General features: G+C 44.7%; 1 protein-coding gene across 2 annotated transcripts in view; it reads right to left on the reverse strand.

The window, feature by feature from the left end:
• Window positions 1-19,951, reverse strand: part of LOC147013300 (alpha-tocopherol transfer protein-like) — a 58,554-nt gene that overhangs the window by 5,009 nt on the left and 33,594 nt on the right. For both annotated transcript variants that reach the window (XM_085854998.1, XM_085854999.1), the window contains one exon: window positions 3,714-3,824. In XM_085854998.1, the coding sequence (XP_085711124.1) occupies window positions 3,714-3,824 (111 nt within the window). The remainder of the gene's footprint in view (window positions 1-3,713; window positions 3,825-19,951) is intronic.

Genomic DNA, 19,951 nt, shown 5'->3' on the forward strand with positions numbered 1-19,951 from the left:
TCCATTACCGGAAATGGTCCGGCCGAGAGGAGGATGTCTCAGGGTGTCGTTCAAGATGGACTTGGTTGTGGCGAAAACTAGGACGTTGGATTGTTGGCCTACACAATCAAAACTTGGCACGTGGAGGAGTGAGACAGGTGTGAGTCCTTTTCTCTGCAGTTTCCAACCATTGCAGCATTTTTTTCCCAGTGGTGTGTTCTTCTACTGATGTCATTGGAAGAGAAGTATGGTCTTTGTCTCTGAAAGCTCTGACAAGAAGGGAAAAAATATTTTGACCCCCTCTCACGCTGTGCTTAAGTTACTGTAAATGTCACATTCTCCCGACACTGTCATAGTTTGGCTTCAACCCTCTGGGCTGGCTGGAAGGAGTGTGACACGATCATCGTCATGGATATATGACGGTTTGGGTCAGTCGGGAAGATGCTCTCGACTTGTGAAACTTTGAAGTAATGGGTTATCCAAGTGGTAAAGAGGCTGATTTGTATATCTGTGTTTTTAGCTGATCTGGAAATTAAATTCCGGACAAGGTATTGTCATCGTGCACTATCCGTCTGTCCGTCTCATATTTCAACTACTCCGGCCAAACCGCTGAGCCGATATGACTGAAATTTTGCAGCAATGTTCCTCTCCTGACTGGTAACAGGAATTGCAAAGCTCATTCCGGTCACATGACTTTAAGTAGGTCAAAATGGTCAACTTAGTAAATTTCTTTTAAAATCTTCTTCTCCAGACTCACCAGTCAGAATGCTACCAAATTTGGGTTAAATTTGGACAGGGTCCTGATGTTAAATTGCGGAGGTCATGCCAATCAAGTGACCGGAAGTGTGTCAAAATGGTGGTCCCCACAAAATCCTCCAAAAATCTTCTTCTCCTGACCCACCAGTCAGAATGCTACCAAGTATGGGTTACAACATTAGGACAGGGTCCTGATGTTAAATTGCGGAGGCCATGCCAATCACGTGACCGGAAGTGTGTCAAAATGGTGGTCCCCACAAAATCCTCCAAAAATCTTCTTCTCCTGACCCACCAGTCAGAATGCTACCAAGTATGGGTTACAACATTAGGACAGGGTCCTGATGTTAAATTGCGGAGGTCATGCCGATCACATGACCGGAAGTGTGTCAAAATGGTGGTCCTGCAAATTCTTTCTAAAATCTTCTGCTCCTGACCCACCAGTCAGAATGCCACCAAATTTGGGTTACACCATTAGGCCAGGGTAGGGATGTTAAATTGTAAAGGTCATGCCGATTAGGTGACCTGAAGTGTGTCAAAATGTCTGACCGTGAATTTTTGGGAAAATCGCATAAATTCTTTCAAAAACCTTCCTCTCCAGACCCACCAATCAGAATGCTACCAAATTTGGGTTCTGACATTAGGATAGGATGCAGATAAGCTACAGGTCCAGTGGTCGTATTTTTTTTTTGATCTTCATTTACATTTAAGGAAAGATTATTAATTACCTCTGATTCTGGAGGATAAAACGTTCTTAACTCACAAATTTTACTTGTGCCTCTTTCCACAGTGTATGCCTTGAGATCCTTGTGATCATTTCTTTCCAAAATGGTGCTTTCAGTGTGAAGGTCTGCTTGGAGACTGATTGAAGGGGAACCCAAGCACTCAGACCACCTGGACGCTAATCCATCCCTTGATAGCCTACAAAATAGATATGATGTGTCTTTTTCCGATTTATGAATTATAAAGTAGATAAATTTGTGATTAAAAGTCGAAATCTTCTTCTTCTGCAGATTTGCCATGACGTCACAAACGGAAAGAGACCACCAGATCTGTACGGTGTACGAGCTACCATTGCAGAATTATTTCATTCAAACGGTGAATAATTTTCGATTTGCCACACATATGCCGAGTCGATATGTCCTTGGTGCTTATATAGTAACACAAACCGAGATGGTTTCATGCTACACCAATGGCCAAAAGACCTTAAATTTGCCAGAAATTGGACAAGGTTTGACCGAAATAGCCAAATGTGGATCGGGCCTCCAAAATGTTCGCTTTTGTGCTCAGAACATGTTGGAGCACTATTATTAAACAACAGATATGACTAGATCTTGTGGTTATCCACCACGATTGATAGAAGATGGCACCCCCATGATGAAGCGGAAGAAACAGCTGTCGCTCAAAAACTGTAACACCGTCTCTACCCAGCTACCAGCATATTATCTATTATCAATACAAATCAAATGAACCACTGTCTGTTTATAGTGGAGAGAAAGTATGTATATATCATCATCTACTCCTCCGAGAAGATTTGACCTTGGACGCTAAAGCATTCAGGGTCCCCCCCAACACCATTCCCCCATCAACCATCACCCACTCAAAACCCACCACCATCCCCTACCCCCCCCTCCCCAATCTCCATCATCCCCCCACAATCATCACCCACTCAATACCCACCACTACCACCCCTACAATCATCACCCCACAATACCCACCACCATCCCACAACCCCTTACATCCTCCTCCCCCCTCCACAATCTCCCTCCACTGGGGAGGGACATCAACACCTCACGGACATGACGGTGGAACACGACACGGATACAAATGGCGTTCAGGCAAAGTATGAAATGGGACGATCCCGTAACATACAAGACAACTGGTAATCCTGTGACGGTGGGACAAAGCATTAGTCACTCATTTTGACCACGGTGTACGTGTTGTCAGGCGATGATGGGTATTTCTGCTCAAATAATATATAAACCGATTCATCAATTAATACAAAAATCCCTCCCTTATAAACCAACAACTGAATGGAAAAACAAACCCAACGGAGCTGAAGTGATCATGTGACCAGTGTTTTCATCTTCACAAACACTTCCCCTTTCTTCCTCTGAATTGCTCGCACAAGGCTCGAAACGGTTCGGCTCTTCATTCCACTCGGAAGTGTTTCCATCACTAATTTTGTCTCTAATAGTTTCTTCAAAATCCCAATGATCAATTTCAACATTCTGAGAACCATCAGATTTGCTGATGATGGTGGAATCAGTATCGGAATCCGAGCTCGACATGCACTTTTTCTCGATGCGAACCACCATTCGGATCAATATGGCTTCAAGGTGTGACGTCACTGGCAAAATCGAAAATCGACACTCTATGGCTTTTTCCAACACTGCGATTGATAAAAATAATTGGAAATTTTTTCCCCCTTCAAATTAGACCATGATTGCTGATTCAAAATGGTTTTCAGAAGAAAAATTGTTGCGTTTGGGTTCTCCTTTAAGGTTGTTGGAAAAATGGGAATCCAAAACCATCCTCACTAAGAGCAGGGAGACGTAGTGAGCACATCTAAATGTATTACATCATCACTTATCTTTTCCACAGTATCATCACTCAACTTGGTGAATTTTTTTTCTTCAAAAAGTGACTCGAGCCAGACTTTAGTCCAGGCCATGATGCTTAAACACAGCCTGGGTCTGGCTATATTGGAGATTAGGTGTTCTTCGAAATCCAAGATCATCCTTATTATGAGTTAAACTTCCAACAGAAATAATTATCAATGATAATACTCGCAGATGAGATAAGAACCAAGAGCCGGGTGTCTCATTCATGCAAATGAAAACATAGATGTTGCCTCACAGATCAGTTTGGGATATGCCCTTCACAGAGTGTGGCGTACCGATGTGCGGTGCATACTTCCGGCATAACACGCAAGTGCAAACATGGTGCAAGTATGCATGAGAAACCCATCACTTTCATACCCGAGAGCGGATCTTGTGGGAGAGAAGGGGCAATATGGCGCCGAGGAAGGTGTAGAAGAAAGCTGGAGCATTGAGCAGATGCACAGCTCGTACCTTGATGGGGAATGAATTCTGTAGGAGGATCATGAAGAATCAACCACACAAACAATCATCTCACTACTGATGGTCTACCCTGCATGCCTGGTTACCGTGGTTTATCCATAAGCCATGTGTTATTGGATGTCGTGTTTATTGAAGGCTTTCCTTATTAGCCCGTCCCCCCGCGTCAGTGTCCAGGGCATAACCTTTTTATCATTTGAGCTTTTGTTATCGAATGTTCAACAAACCATTATGATGAGAATATGGAGAAGACTAATTAATAATTGGGTCAAAATTTCAAAGCTCAAAGTCAAAGTGAGTACAAATAGCTCTTAGCGCGAGACGGCTGGATTTTTTTTTAATCGCTTCCTTGTTTCTTTCTTGAGTTACCATTTAGCTTCAGTGTGTCTGTCCAAGCCATAACCTTTTTACCATTTGAGCTTTTGTCATTAAATTTTCAACAAAGCTTTATGATGAGAATATGGAGAAAATAATTAAAATTTAGATTAAAATGTGAAAGGGCAAAGTCATAGTGATTATAAATAGCCCGTATTAGCCCTGCCGCAGCGCGTCAAGTGCAAGACATGCCCTTCTTTTGTGTTTTTTAAAATCACTTCCGTGTTTCTTTCATTATTTACCATTTGATCTTCAGTGTGTCTGTCCAGGCCATAACCTTTTTACCATTTGAGCTTTCTTCATTAAATTTTCAACAAACCTCAGTGATGAGAATATGAAGAACACTAACTCATGAATAAATAAAAATTTAGCTGTTGTTTTCATCACGTTTAGTTTGAGTACAAAGGCGGATGAGGACAGACTTTGCATTTTGGGATGCTTTTTACTTATTATTTAAATCGTTAATATTTTACTTGTACACTTATTAATTATTATGAAGGATCTTATTTACTTGTTAATATTTATCAATTTCAGGTGCTACCCGGTGCTGCCCGGCTGGCAGACCTCTTCCCGGTGATTGTTTTGGAAATTCCAATTTTGGAAATGGGAAAGTTTGTAAAAAATGTGTTAGAAATTCAAAAGTGATGGAGTTAATGGTGGTTACCTTTAGCCAGCGGGATGGTGGCAGCACTGCCCGACTCCACATCCCAATGTGCACTTTATAACGGCCTTTGGTGGCCTGAAAACGGACATCAAGGCCATCCTGTGGTAGCTTAAAACCTTTCCCATATTCTGAAGTAGCTACACCGAAAATTTGGGGACATCTAGGTGCTATGGTTTGGCCATGAAAGAATAACGTACAAACACACATTTATTAAAATTTTACTTTTAAAGTTATTAATTATTTATAAGGGATTTTGTTTATTAATATTTATCATGGAGATTTTACTTAAATATACATATTAATCATTATAAAATATTTTATTTGTTAATATTTATCATGAAGACTACTTATACAGTAATACCACACCTAATGCTGCCCCGTAGAATGCTGATTAATTATAGAGCTCTTTGTCCTGGAGAATTTTTTTTACTAAAATAAAAATATAAAGAAAATCCAAAACACACAGCACTCGCTGAATAAATGCACCTACCGCCATTGTTTGTACTTCATGCACACTCGCTGAGCCAATCAGTGCTGTTTACTCTGCTTCATTTTGCAGCAGGATGAACCTGCTCCCTCTTCGTCTCCCACTTGCTTCCATGTTGGAGGAGGAGTGACGGCAATTATTCTTTTTACAGCGCGTGCGCTGTATACAATTGCACCGAGTTTGAAATGTCCCCGGTGTCTACCACGTCTCCGGTGTCCCCCCCCCCCCCACGTGCCTCAAGACAGCAAATGACAGCCGTCCGGTAGATGGAAATGCTTACCTCGACGGAAATGGTGACAATTGACGGAAATACCCGGGTATTTCAATGGAAATTTGTGAAACTAATGTGTTATATATGTGAAAACCTTTGAATTTATTACTTGACGGAAAAAAAACAAGAAACGCTCCCCTCTCATGTACGAACGAATGAAAGACATCATTTCCGCCCACCATGGCATTTCGCGCCGAACGGCGAATGCTGAAAGCTAAGTTCTTCTTATTTTACATGATTCTTTTGTGGCCCCCTGCCACGCTGTATCGAACGATTCCATTCCTTCTGTTATATACATAAAGGTGCTTATCACAATAATAACAAGATTTTTACCTTTTAAATATTAAGTACGCTTTTTAATTGTTTTTCAACTGAAAAAGCATAAATTGCATATTTTAACATTAGTGTACTCATTTGCTTCACCACACGCGCTGTATTGAAGGATTTCACTTGTTATTGAACTTTGTACATTTTAAAAATATTTTTTGTCAATACTGTACTTTCTGATGCTATTACAACATACTAAAATATATATTATTTCTATTTTAAAATAATATGTTTACAGTACCGTACTTCAACCAGAACGGTACTCAGTAGAGCGCATACCTCCGCCAGGCTGAAGAGTTTACTTTTTGTATTCCACGAATAGGCTGGATCCGGATCTTACCCAAGATCAAATAAATTCTTCCTTGTCAAACACCCAACTTGTCCACCAAATTTTGTCAGAATCCATCCATAACTTTTTGAGAAATCCTGTTCACAGACAAACAAACAGATAAACTGACAGACTGGGGTGAAAACATAACCTCCGTCCACCTTCGGTGGCGAAGGTAATCATTAAGCACCATTACTAATACCCCAATGTTATTCTGTATTATTAGCCCATGTGTATTATTATTAGTGCTATTATTATGATTAGCATTTCTGAATTATTATTATTAGCGCTATTGCCCCAATGAATCCCTCACATGCCGCCCATGTGTAAGAAATAACGTTGTCGGGAACACATCTCCATATAAAACAGTCGTAAAATAACCTCTTTTAGTGCGTTTTCAATTAGCGTTCTCTTTTCCAGCGCTAAGTGAGGTATTACTGCATACGCACTTATAAATTATGAAAAAGAATCTGCTTTATTACTTGTAAAATCAAAGATTCCTAATTGTAAACATGGTTCAAACAACCCAAACCTTGACTGAACAGATGGACTTCACCTGATGGGCAACATTAAAAAATCAGATTCACCACATGATAATCAACGAAGATGGAGAAGTTTTGTGCAATACAAATACATATTTTGGGGGGGGGGGGGGGGAAACCCTGGAGAATTCCTGAGACCCCAATTTTTTTTAATGTCGTGAACAAACTTTAGTCATCACGGCTGATGAAGGTGGTGGTCAAGTTTCATTGGAATTGTGTGTGTCGTTTCTGAGAAGAAAGCAAATACCTCTTTTGGGGGGCAATCCCACGCCCCCGGAGATCCCCCAAGACCCCGATTTTTTTGATGGTATGAACAAACTTTAGTACATTGCGGGTGATGAAGGTTGTGGTCAAGTTTCATCGGAATTGTGTGTGTAGTTTCTGAGAAGAAAGCAAAGATATATTTGGGGGGGAACCCCCCCCCCCTTTAGACACCCATTGACCCAATTTTGGTTTAATGGTGTGAACAATCTTTGGTACATCATGGGTGATGAAGGTTGTGGTCAACTTTCATCATAAATGTGTGTGCTGTTTCAGAGAAAAAAAGCAAATACATGTCTTGGGGGCAACCCCCTTTACACCCCCTTAAACCAAGATTTTTCTAATGTCATGAACAAATTTTGATACATCATGGGTGATGAAGGTTGTGGTGAAGTTTCATCGGAATCGTATGTGTCGTTTCAAAGAAGAAGTTGCAAGTATTTGTGGACGGACGGACAGACGGACAACGCGCCATCGCATAAGCTCCCCAGAACTACGTTCCAGGTGAGTTAATATGAACGGAAGGGTGGGCGGGACTACGACTGTCAATCAGCCTGATGGGGGTGGGGGCCACTCGACACATTTGCCCAATGGCCAATCAGACTGATATGGCGGTGGTTAACAGTGGAATAGTATCAGCCCTGCACGAGCAGGGCTGTAACTGAGCCAATCCAATCGACAGCAACAACACATATTTCTTCTATAAAGTACATACTATTGAGAATGCTAGGTCGTCTAGACCAGTGCTACTCAAAGTGGTGGTACGCGGACCGGCACCGGTCCGCGAGTCATTGACTGCCGGAGAGCGGCGAGTTTCCAGTTTCACATTATCATAATATATAACATGTAATGTATAAAATGAAAATGTATAAAATCTTGAAAAATAATATATTTAAGCCGACAAATTCAAAATACGAGAGAGAGAAGTCCACATACATATATATATATATATATATATATATATATATATATATATATATATATATATATATATATATATATATATATATATATATATATATATATATATATATATATATATATATATATATATATATATATATATATATATATATAGATATGTCAACTACAAAATGTGTCAACTTTTATTATATTCATTATATTTTAATATTTTTCCGGTATAAATTAATATTTTCTCGGATCATAAACAAATAATAATATGGCACAAATATGGTACCGGTCCCTGGCACATTGGAAAAAAAAACCTGCCGGTGCACCACATCAGATAGTTTGAGAAGCACTGGTCTGGACAGTATGTACAGTACCAATACAATGTGAGCACGTCAATAAAGTTTGTACGACTGTACAGCATTTGTAAATCAGTAGCAGAACACCTGATATACCTATAAAGCTCAGTTCATGTCTGTGTGTATCACAAGATGCCTCTTAATTACACATTCTTTGAAAGTCAGTTGCATGCTGACTACACGTCCACCTTAATTACATACTCTTGGAATGTACCTTATCAACCTATCGACCCTTTAGACTGATGAGACCCCCAAGACACTTAAGACCCCCAAACCCCATCGGGCCCTTTAAGACCCCAAAGACCCTCAAGACGTTATAAGACCCTTTAAGACCCTTAACACCCCTAAGGCCCTTGAAGACCCTTTTAGACTTCTTAGACCCCAAAGACCCAAAAGTCCCTTAGGATCCTGTAGATCCCGAAGACCCAAGACCCTTTTAGAATTATCAGACTTCTCAAGACCACTCTACCCAAAGACCCATAGGACGACGAATACCCCTAAGACCACCAAAATCCTTAAGACACCTAAGACCCTTGAAGAACCGTACGACCCAAAAGACCCTCAATACCCATAAGACCATTTAAGACCCCCAAGACTCTTAAGATCTGACACGTTAAGACCCCTAAAGACCCCAATACATTTAGGACCTTTAGACCATCTCGAGTCTAGACCCTTTTAAAAGCACACCATGCAAACATCTATAGTCTTCTTGCAAAATACAGACTATACTTCTTTTCAGAAAGTATACCGGTGTAGTGGCGTGCGCCTGTAATCCGGCTACTCGGAGGCTTGGGTTGGAGGATCGCTTGAGGACGGGGGCTCTGCGCTGGGCCGCGCTATGAGAGGGTGTAGGGCAGCCCGGAATCATGGTGAAACCCAATCCTTATCCCTGTGTCGTAAGAGGCGACCAGGGTTGCGTCAGGAAGGGCATCCGGTGTAAAACCTGTGCCAAATCAGAATGCGGATCATAACGGATGATCCGCTGTGGCGACCCCTAACGGGAGCAGCCGAAAGAAGAACAACTTATTTTCAGAAAGTAATGTGTAAACTCAGCACACCCAGAGGGTGGGTACTCTGCCCGTAATTAATAAAGGTGCTCTTGTCACATACTCTTGGCAAAACACTTTAGAACCAGAAATTAGAGTTACATCAATTTAGTCACTTAATTCGCTTAATCAAAGATTGTGTCCAAAACAATTTTCTTTTTAATGCAAAAGGATGTCAGGATGTTCCTCCAAAAAGTATGAAGAAAAAGGTAGGGATGGAACAAGAAATGATCATGTGAAGCCATTCTTACATCTTTCTTTAAATCATAGGTTGTCCGGACAAACGACATGGTGTGTGTGTGTGTGTGTGTGTGTGTGTGTGTGTGTGTGTGTGTGTGTGTGTGTGTGTGTGTGTGTGTGTGTGTGTGTGTGTGTGTGTGTGTGTGTGTGTGTGTGTGTGTGTGTGTGTGCTCGATATAACTTTTCATACCCCTAAGGTAGACAGGACAGGTTGATGTGGGTTATGCTGCGAGAAATGGTGATGTCGAAGCACCTGAGAAATGTCTGGGAAGAAACTCGGACACGAAACCAGAATGTACAGTTAAAACAGAGTATGGAGAGACAGAATGATTTTGAATTGGACAAGGGGTTAGACAGGGGTAAATTGTCTCCCCTTACTTGTTCAATCTGCATCGTGAGTACATCGATAAAACTGCTGCAGACAGTAAAGAAGGGAAGTGAAAAAGCTGGTCTTTATGGAAACCTTTAAAAAAAAAAAAATCTAAAAAAGACTAAAATCTTGTTCTGAGATTGGGACATAATCACGTGGAAGTAGTTGGAAAGTTTCATCTTCCTGGTTCTAAGATCGAAGTGAGTGGAGAATGTGGAGGAGAAATTAATAGATAGTTATAGCTTTGGGGAGAAGAGCAATGTCAGGATTGACAAAGATCTGGAAAGACAAAGATGCGACAAAACAAACCAAGAGGGGGCTGGTGAATGATCTGGTATTTCCAGTTGGTACGGATGTGAATCATGGACAGTGAAAAAGAAAGAAAGGAAGGAAGAAGATCGACAGTTTTGCTATGTGATGTTGGAGACGAATGCTAAAAATTCCATGGACCGCATGAAGAACAATCAAATGAGTGATTGAAGAAGTTAAACCACCGTGTGGCCTACATTCGAGGCACTGATGATGAAACAGAAACTGTCGAGGAAAACCTTGTATGTGCTGGATGGAAGGGGTAAATGTTGCAGTCAAGCTTTCTCTGCCAGAACTTCAGGAAGCGGTGCAGGATAGGCACGTTTGGAGAAATCTGGTTATGGATGTCACCGGAAGTCAGACATGACTTGACAGAACAAGATAATTTATTAATTATTATAAAATATTTATTTATTACGGTCATTAAGATCATACTTATACGGTGCCTAAAGAAAGTCTCCACCCCCTTGCAAAATTTTCACCTTTTGTTGCCCAATAGCCTGGAATTAAATTGCAATAAATCAGAATTGTTCCCCCTTTACTTATAAATCATCTATCTATATATTTTTGTGGAAATGGGCCCTAAGTGGGTTAATAAATATAGGATTAGCCCAGATCCCCCCCTTAAATGCATGTTTAGCCAGGTTGTTTGGTAATCGGACGTTACATGTGTGTCGGGAGGTGTAGCAGGCTGTCCGGTGTTCATACAGTGGTGGTGTACCGAGAGGCGCCTTCTTTTTTTCCTTCACCCCTTCTGACGAGCCCCCACCCGGCGCCCTGACAGAGCATAGTCAGCAAGACGTGGCAGCAACCCATTGGCGGAGAGCTGCTGCAAACTCGAACGATGGACCAATCACGTGTCCCCGGAGGCGGTCCGAAAGGTAAGGAAGGAACTGCTTTGTCTGTCTGCGATCTGCGTTGTGAGGAGTGATTCGACGAGCTGTTCCTCCTCGGCCATGGATCCAGCATGCAGGTCATTCCCAGGTTCATCATGAGTCCAGCCACGGGGCCTCTGACTGTCCATGCTCCCTGCGCGGCTGGACCACGTTGTCTTTTCATCCCGTCGATCCGCCTGCGGAGCCCAACACCCAGATTGGGCCTGGTCTGGTGTACAGGCCAGGCCTGGATTCACATACTGGACCTTGTGGGGAGCCAGCTCGAACACACCATAGATCTTTCGCTCTTGTGCCGTCGACCTTACAGGGGCTGGACGCGCCGAGGCTGGTGCGTGAGCGGTGCCGACAAAAGGACGTCGTCACCACCATCTTGCCACGCGGCATGCGCGAGCTGGGCGCTCGAATCCAACACCATCGGCTTGTCACGAGCCGCAGTCGTGCCTTCGACACTTTTCCTCTCATCGAGGAGGCACCACCATGTACTCCGTGTCTTGTCTGCATGTTGTCCAGGCCTAAGGTTTATTTTGCTAGGGCTTCCTTCAAAACCCGTATCCATGGCTCCCTAGGTAAGAGCGGGTTATAGATTAATTATAACGTTCGTGAATGCTTTGCTTGTGTCGTGCTCCCCGATGTGTCCCCAATAAATGTGGCTGATTTATACGAGATTTGCCACCTTGAATTTATTCGTGCCGCGCTGAGGAACAATCGCTCGATTTGTATGTAAAACCAAACTGGTTACGGACTGTAGCAGACTTCGCTCGGTCTCTGACAAACCCAGTCTGTAGCTGGGGTGTATATCCCCAACTGGCAAGGCACAGGGATACTTTGGTATCGTGATCCGAGGCGCATGACCCGAGACCTGTGCCGAACGAGCCGGCCTTATAACCCCTGAGAAAGCAGTGCTGTTAAGTGCCGCCGAATCTTCAACAGTATTACTAAAACTCTCATCTTGTATGTATGTATGTTCCCGAAATACAGCCAAAACGGTACACGATAGTGCAAAACTTTTAGTTTCTCTTTCTCTTTCTCTTTCTCTCTCTTTTTGCTGACCTCAGAAGGATGACAGGCTGAGTCAACCTCCTGGTGTATTAATTCAGCGGCCCAACAGGGCTTGAACTCAGGACCCTAGGATCCCAAGCCGCCACCCCAATCACTAAGCCAACACCAGGCTACCATTCTCCTGTGGTGTCTGGGATCCCAAGCCGCCACCCTAACCACTAAGCCAACACCAGGCTACCATTCTCCTGTGGTGTCTAGGATCCCAAGCCGCCACCCTAAACACTAAGCCAACACCAGGCTACCATTCTCCTGTGGTGTCTAGGATCCCAAGCCGCCACCCTAACCACTAAGCCAACACCAGGCTACCATTCTCCTGTGGTGTGCAGTATCAAGTTTCGTTCAAATCGGGCAACGAAAAAAAAATTATTAAAAAAATCAATTCCCGATTCAGTCAAGTACTTTTCGGGAGAATTTGATCAATGCAAACAACCTCAGTGGTATAGTTCGCTGGAGCTATTTTTTTTTTCTTCTTCTTGAAATGATTTTTTTGGCTCGCCTGTTCGAAGAACAGAGAGCTATAGCGATACCCCCGGCATGAGCGTCAGCGTCAGCGTGAAAATGTTAAAGTTTTTGGTGCAAGTTATTTCCTTTGTAATGTTTTTATCTTCCACACTATTTTTTTACTGATTACAATGTACAAATACATATATTGCTTTAAAATTATTTCGATCAGACTTCACTGCAATGCTTTATAAAAAAAATATTATTCGACTCATCTTTTAAAAACGATAAATGTATAAGCAGGCGAGCATTGGGTGGCTTTGACACCAACTCTCTGGTTTCATCAACCGCTGTCACAACGGGGACTCAACGGGTTCACGGGTCATCGAGTAACCCACAATTTCCAAGTGAATTTTCTGTAAATTTCAGAAAATTAATTAAAAATACAAAATTTGAATATCTAAGTTGGATGAGTGTCCACCCCCCTGAGTTAATACTTGGTGGAAGCAGATTTGACAGCAAGTACAGCTGTGAGTCTGTTGGGATAGGTCTCTACCAACTTTGCACACGTTGATTTGCCAATATTTCCCAATTCCGTACAAAACTGTTCAAGCTCAGCAAAGTTGCACGGGGAGTGTTGATGGACAGTAATCTTCAAGTCATTCCACAGATTTTCGATTGGATTGAGATCTGGGCTCTGATTGGGCCACTCAAGGACATTTAACTTTTTGTTCCTTAGCCACTCCAGTGTAGCTTTGGCTGTGTGCTTCAGGTCGTTGTCATGCTGAAAGGTGAACTTCCCTCCCAATTTCAGCTTTCTTGCAGAGGGCAGCAGTGGCCTCCATGATCGGTCTCCTCCTTGCTTGGTCATCCAGTTTGGAGGGATGGCATGATTTTGGCAGGGTCTTGGTGTACCATAGAATGCCTGCTCAAAGTGATTCTGTCATTGGTCAGCAACTCCTGAACAATCCCGACTGTGCCCAGGACTATCACGCTGAACGATTCCAGATTGTGACACGTGCGCATCCTGAAGAACATTTCCGTGTTCTTGAAGCCACATTTGTACACACACGAGCTCCTGATATTTGCAAACAAAAAGAGTATGTGCAAACACTGCATCTGTTCTTACCTGAATCCATTGTAAAATGGGAGGTCACAAGTTCCCTCGGCGCCTCAAGGCCATGATGTGTATGTTCGTGTCAGTAACAGTCCAAAGAACCAATCCCCAATGGTCTGAACAAATAAATTGTTTCATTTTTTGTCTGCATTTCCGGTATTCGTGTGTGTCTCCTGACAAGCTGCAAGGCGAAAAGCTTTGACAATGTCTGTTCTTTTTTCAGATTATATCGTAAGTCAGCAGCGTGTAACTCGTCACTTCGCCTAAGTCGGCAGCATCAAAAAGTCCCGAATTTATCTCATGTTAAGTCCCTATGAATAAAGGGTCATCCCTCTGTAAGTCGTCATCTCTAAGTCGTCACTTCGTCTAAGTCGTCAGGTGTTGTCCGTTCCCACGTAATGGAAACTCAAGTAAATTACCACTCCTAACTCATCACACGGAACTGCTGCCTCGTGAGAATCCCAATTTCATGGAATCGTGATGCTCGCTCATTGGTGTACACCGCCAGTGATAGGCTATTTATAACTGCGTACACACGTTGATCGCACTGCAGACAGGACAATGGCGACGAAGCGTAAGCTTACAACTAAAACCTACCAAGAAAAATACGACATTATCCAGTTTTGCGAGGCAAACCCACTGATGAAGAAAACAGCCATAGCTGAGAAGTTGGACATCAAACGGCAGACATTGAACGATATCTTGAAGAATAAGGGCAAGATATTTGGACAAGTGGAGAAGATCGCGAGGCCGGTGGTAAGTGTGAAACGCGTGAGATGTGTGTCCTTTGAAGATGTCGATGACGTGCTCATCATCTGGTTTCGGCAAATGTCGGCTCAGCCAAATATTCGGTTGGACGGTGAAATGTTGCTGCTGAAGGCACGTAAATTCACTGCGGACCTCGGGCATGATGATGCCGAGACCTTGCCGATGCACTGGATAGACAGATTCAAAGTGAGGTGGGGAATCGGCAAGGTCAAGAAGTGCGGCGAATCAGGCGGTGTGGATTCGGCAGTTGTGCACGACTGGAAGGATGGCAAATTGAAAGACATCTTGGAAAGGTATCAGCCTCGGGACGTGTACAATGCCGATGAGACTGGGCTTTTCTGGCAGATGCCGCTAGAAAAGTCTCTGGGGTTCGTTGGTCAATCCCATCATGGTGATAAGCAGGCGAAGTTGTTGTCTTACAGTTGTTCATTATGTTTACTTTTGATAAACTGATTTATGAATTCCATCTTTGCTTGATCACTTTCCAACTCACCAATGAACCCCCACCTATGTCCCGAGGATTGTGTTTTCCTTTTGGTACAATAGCCGGCTCTCACACATACGTGTCCAGGCCACGCGCGACTCCATCCTTCACCCCACAGTCATCATGAACGTTCGCATATGCGTAAGTCGTCGTATTTCTAAGTCGTCACTTTTTTCTCGGTCCTGATGGTGACGACTTACGCCTAATCTATTATATATATATATATATATATATATATATATATATATATATATATATATATACACATATATTTTTTTATACTAGCAAGTTACCCATGCTACACATGGGAGGGAGCCCGCTTGCAAGCAGCGAATGCCAAACCATGAACCAATAAATTCCACATTCCTGTTGCACCTTCAGTCGAACGTCTGGTATGCACAGCCGGTTCATAAAGCACTTGGGGGGAAAAAACTTACTGCAGCTGACCCCAACAGAAATTAAGTGGGTAATAATTCAATGATGTCACAATGGCGAAACTGCAAATGCTGAATCCACACATGTCACCAGTGGAATCCCTCACATCATTTCCTGATTCTCCTTTAAACTCAATCTCTCTATTTTCATTCCAATCACAAATTAATACTGTGCCATTAATGTAACAAAGTACAATATTACAAACACTCGTGAAGTAAACGCCATTCTGAGGTTTCATCCGGAGCGGGAGCAGCTTTGTACGGATCGAAACTCAAAATCGTAATTTTGTTGGGGTATTGATGAAACCTCCCACCCACCGAAGGACATCTGCTGGGACGACAAAACGTTCCACAAAAGGTTTGGCGAGGCTCGCCCCAAAACTGAGGGAGAGTAGTTCAGGGACAGACAGACAGACACTGCTGCTTTATAATATACCAGCAAATACCACCCGTCGCTTCGTGTCGGGGATACTAAAGGGGGGGGAGAAAAAGAGAGGGGAGAGAAAGAGAGAGGTGGGGTGAGAGTGAGGATATGGAGAGGGGGGAGAGAGAGAAAGGGGGGGGAGAGAGAGAAGGGAGGGGGAGCGAGGAGGGAGAGAGATTGAGGAGGGGTTGGGGTTTGGAGGGGTGGGGGAATGAGGAGGGAGGGGAGAAGGAAAGACAGTGTGAGGTGTGAGGTCGAGAAGGCAGACGTGTGATAGAGCGTGAATTACGATTCATACTGTCTCATCAAAATTATTCTGCAGAGAATAACAGTGAAGATGGAAACAAAATATTGTTTGAAATCCATTTTCTACCGGTCATACTAGAAACACTGCCCAGAGACAAACATCACCCGGACATGTCCGGAGATAAACACAGTTTGGAAACAAACACCACCGGGATATGTCCGGACACAAACTCCCATCAGGACATAAACACTGCCCGGACGTAAACAATGCCTCGACATGTTCGGAGACAAACTCCTGTTCAGACACGTCCGGAAACAAACTCCCATCTGGAAACATCCTGAGATAAACTCCCATCCAGACATAAACACCACTCAGATGCGTCCGAAGACAAACACCACCCGGACACATCCGGAGACAAATATATATATATTATATATATATATATATATATATATATATATATATATATATATATATATATATATATATATATATATATATATATATATATATATATATATATATATATATATATATATTGTTGCTGATTCGTGCCCGCCGGCGTGCTGGCGGCCACGTAACTCGAATCGCGGCACGTCGCCCACCGGACGGACAATCCCGTCGTGACCCTCTCGGACTAACGCCGGGAACTAGTCACGGGTGGGCCTTTCGGCCTCACCACGATCGTGCCAATCGGCCCCCCGCGTGGGATAGGGTTGCTCGCCAAATTCGACCTACCTAAGTACCCACACGGAGGGTAGACCGGGCGATCGCACCTCGCCGCAGGTCGACTTCGGACACGGGCCACTTTAAGCGACCCGTTCCGTACTATCGGGATAACCGAGTGGTGTTATCGTCAACCTCGACGGTTCGATTAATTATTGGGCGTATTTAGCCCACGACCAACCCTTTACGTGAAGTAAGCTGGAGATTCAATAAAAGAAAAGACGAAGCGAAACGGGAAAAACAGTTCAACATAAAGCACATTTATTCCGCGGCAAACGGAAAGCACACATATACAATCACAACAATTATGCACCAAAAGCAAATGTAAAAGTAACACGACAATTCTGCACAAAAAGCAAATGTAACAAAAGAAACACAATGCAGATCTACTACCGACTACCGAGCACACGGCAACACTTACACAGTTTTACTTCACAGACGGCGCTGACAACACATATACTCAAAGCAAAAGAAAAAGGAAGGGGCCACCCTCAACGATGAGGGGGCAGACGGGCCTGGGGCCGAGACCGCGTTGAGCCTACCCATCTGGTGATGAGCCGCAAAATGGCGGCGGCGCCCCGACTCCGCGGGCCTCGCTGGCACTGCCTGGAATGGGGTGGGAACGGGGCCCCCTTCTCACACTATCTCAGCGCGGGGGGAAACAGGAGGGGGTTGTTGATGCTCGGGGGAAAGAGGATATCTGGCTGGCTTGGGTCCCGCGACGAGCGACTCCACTGCGACCTCGGTCGCGTTACCGGCCTCCCCTCTCCGCAGCTCCCCGACTCTGACACGAGCGCAGACCTCCACAAAGATTCTTGGCTTCTCCAGCCTCTCCGGACCCCGACAGACACTCTCTCTACTGCTTTCGCCGCCGCCACAACTCTCCAACTCTTTCCTCTTCTCAACTCTTCAACTCTTCCCAACTGCATTCGCCGCCGCCACAACTCTCCAACTCTTCCCTCTGCTCAACTCCGTCCAACTGCCTTAGAAACTCAACTCTCTCCAACTGCCCAACTCCGTCCAACTGCCCCAACTGCCTCCAACTGCCTTCGCCGCCGCCACAACTCTCCAACTCTCCCACTCTCCACTCTTCTCAACTCCGTCCAACTTCCGCGATTCGCTCCGCGCTCGGCGCTTTATAGTGCGACAGGAGAAATCATATGCAGATTTTTGGATCAGGAACGGCTCGGGGACGGAGCCACGCTCCCCATTGGACAGAGGAAAAGTGGGCGTGAATCATTCTTGATCCGCGAATCTGCATATAGCGATTATACTCCGACGCGCCTGGAGGCGGGGCCAAATCGCCCCACGCTCGCTGATAGGACGGAACAGAAGTGGGCGTGAATCATTCTTGATCCGATTTCTCGGAAAGGCTGGTGTTTTTGCACCCGCTGCTCAGTGCGCGCCCTGTACGAGTCCAGGATCGGTGCCCACAAGCGGCGCGGGAATGGCGGTGATGCGATGGTTGCGAGAGCGAGATGTGACGGTAAAGGTCGTGGCTGTTGGCGTTGTTGTTGTTGTGAAGCGGCGTTGCGGTTGGTGGTTGTTGTGTGATGGCTGTTGAGACGTGGTTGGTGGTGGTTGTGGTGGTAGTAATGGCGGCTGGTCCAAAATAAAGATAGTAAAAGAAAAACGGCTATCTAAAAGGGTCGCAGCCCGAATGAATGACATTTATTCCCCCCAAACAGCGGGTTTGGGCTAACTACACATATACTTACAGAGATATCTCACCTATGGGACCTGAATGGTGGTTTGCGAATTTCGTCAACCACAACACTACCCCCTCCCCTTTTTACAGACTCGTCCCGAGTCGTCAAATTTTCGTGTGCCATCATGTGTAGTTCTCCCCTAGTACATTTTACCTACGGATCCCTGAGTGCGACATTCATGGTATTCGTGTCCCCAAAATAAATAACCTGAGGGCTGAGTAACTAACTAAACAAACCCACTCACACGGACGACTTAAATAAAATTGCCGGCGCTAAGACAGACATGCCGGGGGCGCACTCATATTTACAGTACATCTTAACCTTAACTTACAAATTTTACACTAAACCATGGCCCAGGATCAATGGACTCTGCAAAAAGAAAGCAGTTAGCAGGGAGCCAGGCTGCTCACATGCAGTCTCTGGCTCTAACAATGCAGGTGACGGGGAACGTGGCCGGCTGCTCACTCGCAGTCCAAGGCCTTCCCTTTTTAACTGAACGCAGTGAACCACAACGGTGCATGGGCTGCACAAACGCAGTCTCCGTGCCAGCTCAAGTGGCACACGCAATGAACACAACGGATGGATGGATGGACACAAACATGGTGCACGGGCCGCCACTGCAGGCCCGTGTTGTAGCTGCCAACAGGGCAGTTCTCGCAGCTTGCAAACTGTTGCTTTCTGATCCTGGCGCACATGGCAATGAACAGGGGGGGGGGAAGCAAAAATTGAACGGGGCTGGTGAACAGGGGCAGTGGGCATGGCATGGCAAAGGTGATCAGGCAAACACCGCCTGCAGAACAAGGCCGCTGCAGGCAAACACAGCCGGCAGACGAACTGGCCGGCACAGGCCTTGCAGAAAACAGCTGCAGACGATCCGGCCGGTACAGGCCTTGCAGCACAGCAGCTGCAGCCGATCCAGCCAGCACAGGCCTTGCAGCAAAACAACAGCTGCCGATGAAGCTGGCCAGCCTTCGCCGTTCAGTGGAGGTTGGTGGAGGGAGTGCGGTGGTGCTGGCCACTCGGAAGGCGGGCTCGGACCTACTCTACGGTCTCCCTCCCAACCTATCGCCTTTGCCTGTCACTGTCTATACCCACTCCCTTAATTTGTCAAACCCCAATTTAGCCCCAACTTATTTTTTTATTTTTACTTCCCCACTATAAATCGTCCCCTAACCCCCTGTACTGTCCTTGTTCGGCTAACCTATCCTGTCACCTAGCCTACTCCCAACCCCTACGTTCCCTTCCCGGAGGGGAACAAGGGAGAGCTAGCGTCCTGTGTCGAGGCCCAATCCAAGCCTCAGAATGGCCTCCCCAGACTTCAGCGATCGATAACACAAAGTGGGTCC

This window comes from Eptatretus burgeri, chromosome 14, assembly GCF_056783735.1.
Source record: "Eptatretus burgeri isolate ZD-2024b chromosome 14, Ebu_testis_v1, whole genome shotgun sequence".
Lineage (NCBI taxonomy): Eukaryota > Metazoa > Chordata > Myxini > Myxiniformes > Myxinidae > Eptatretus > Eptatretus burgeri.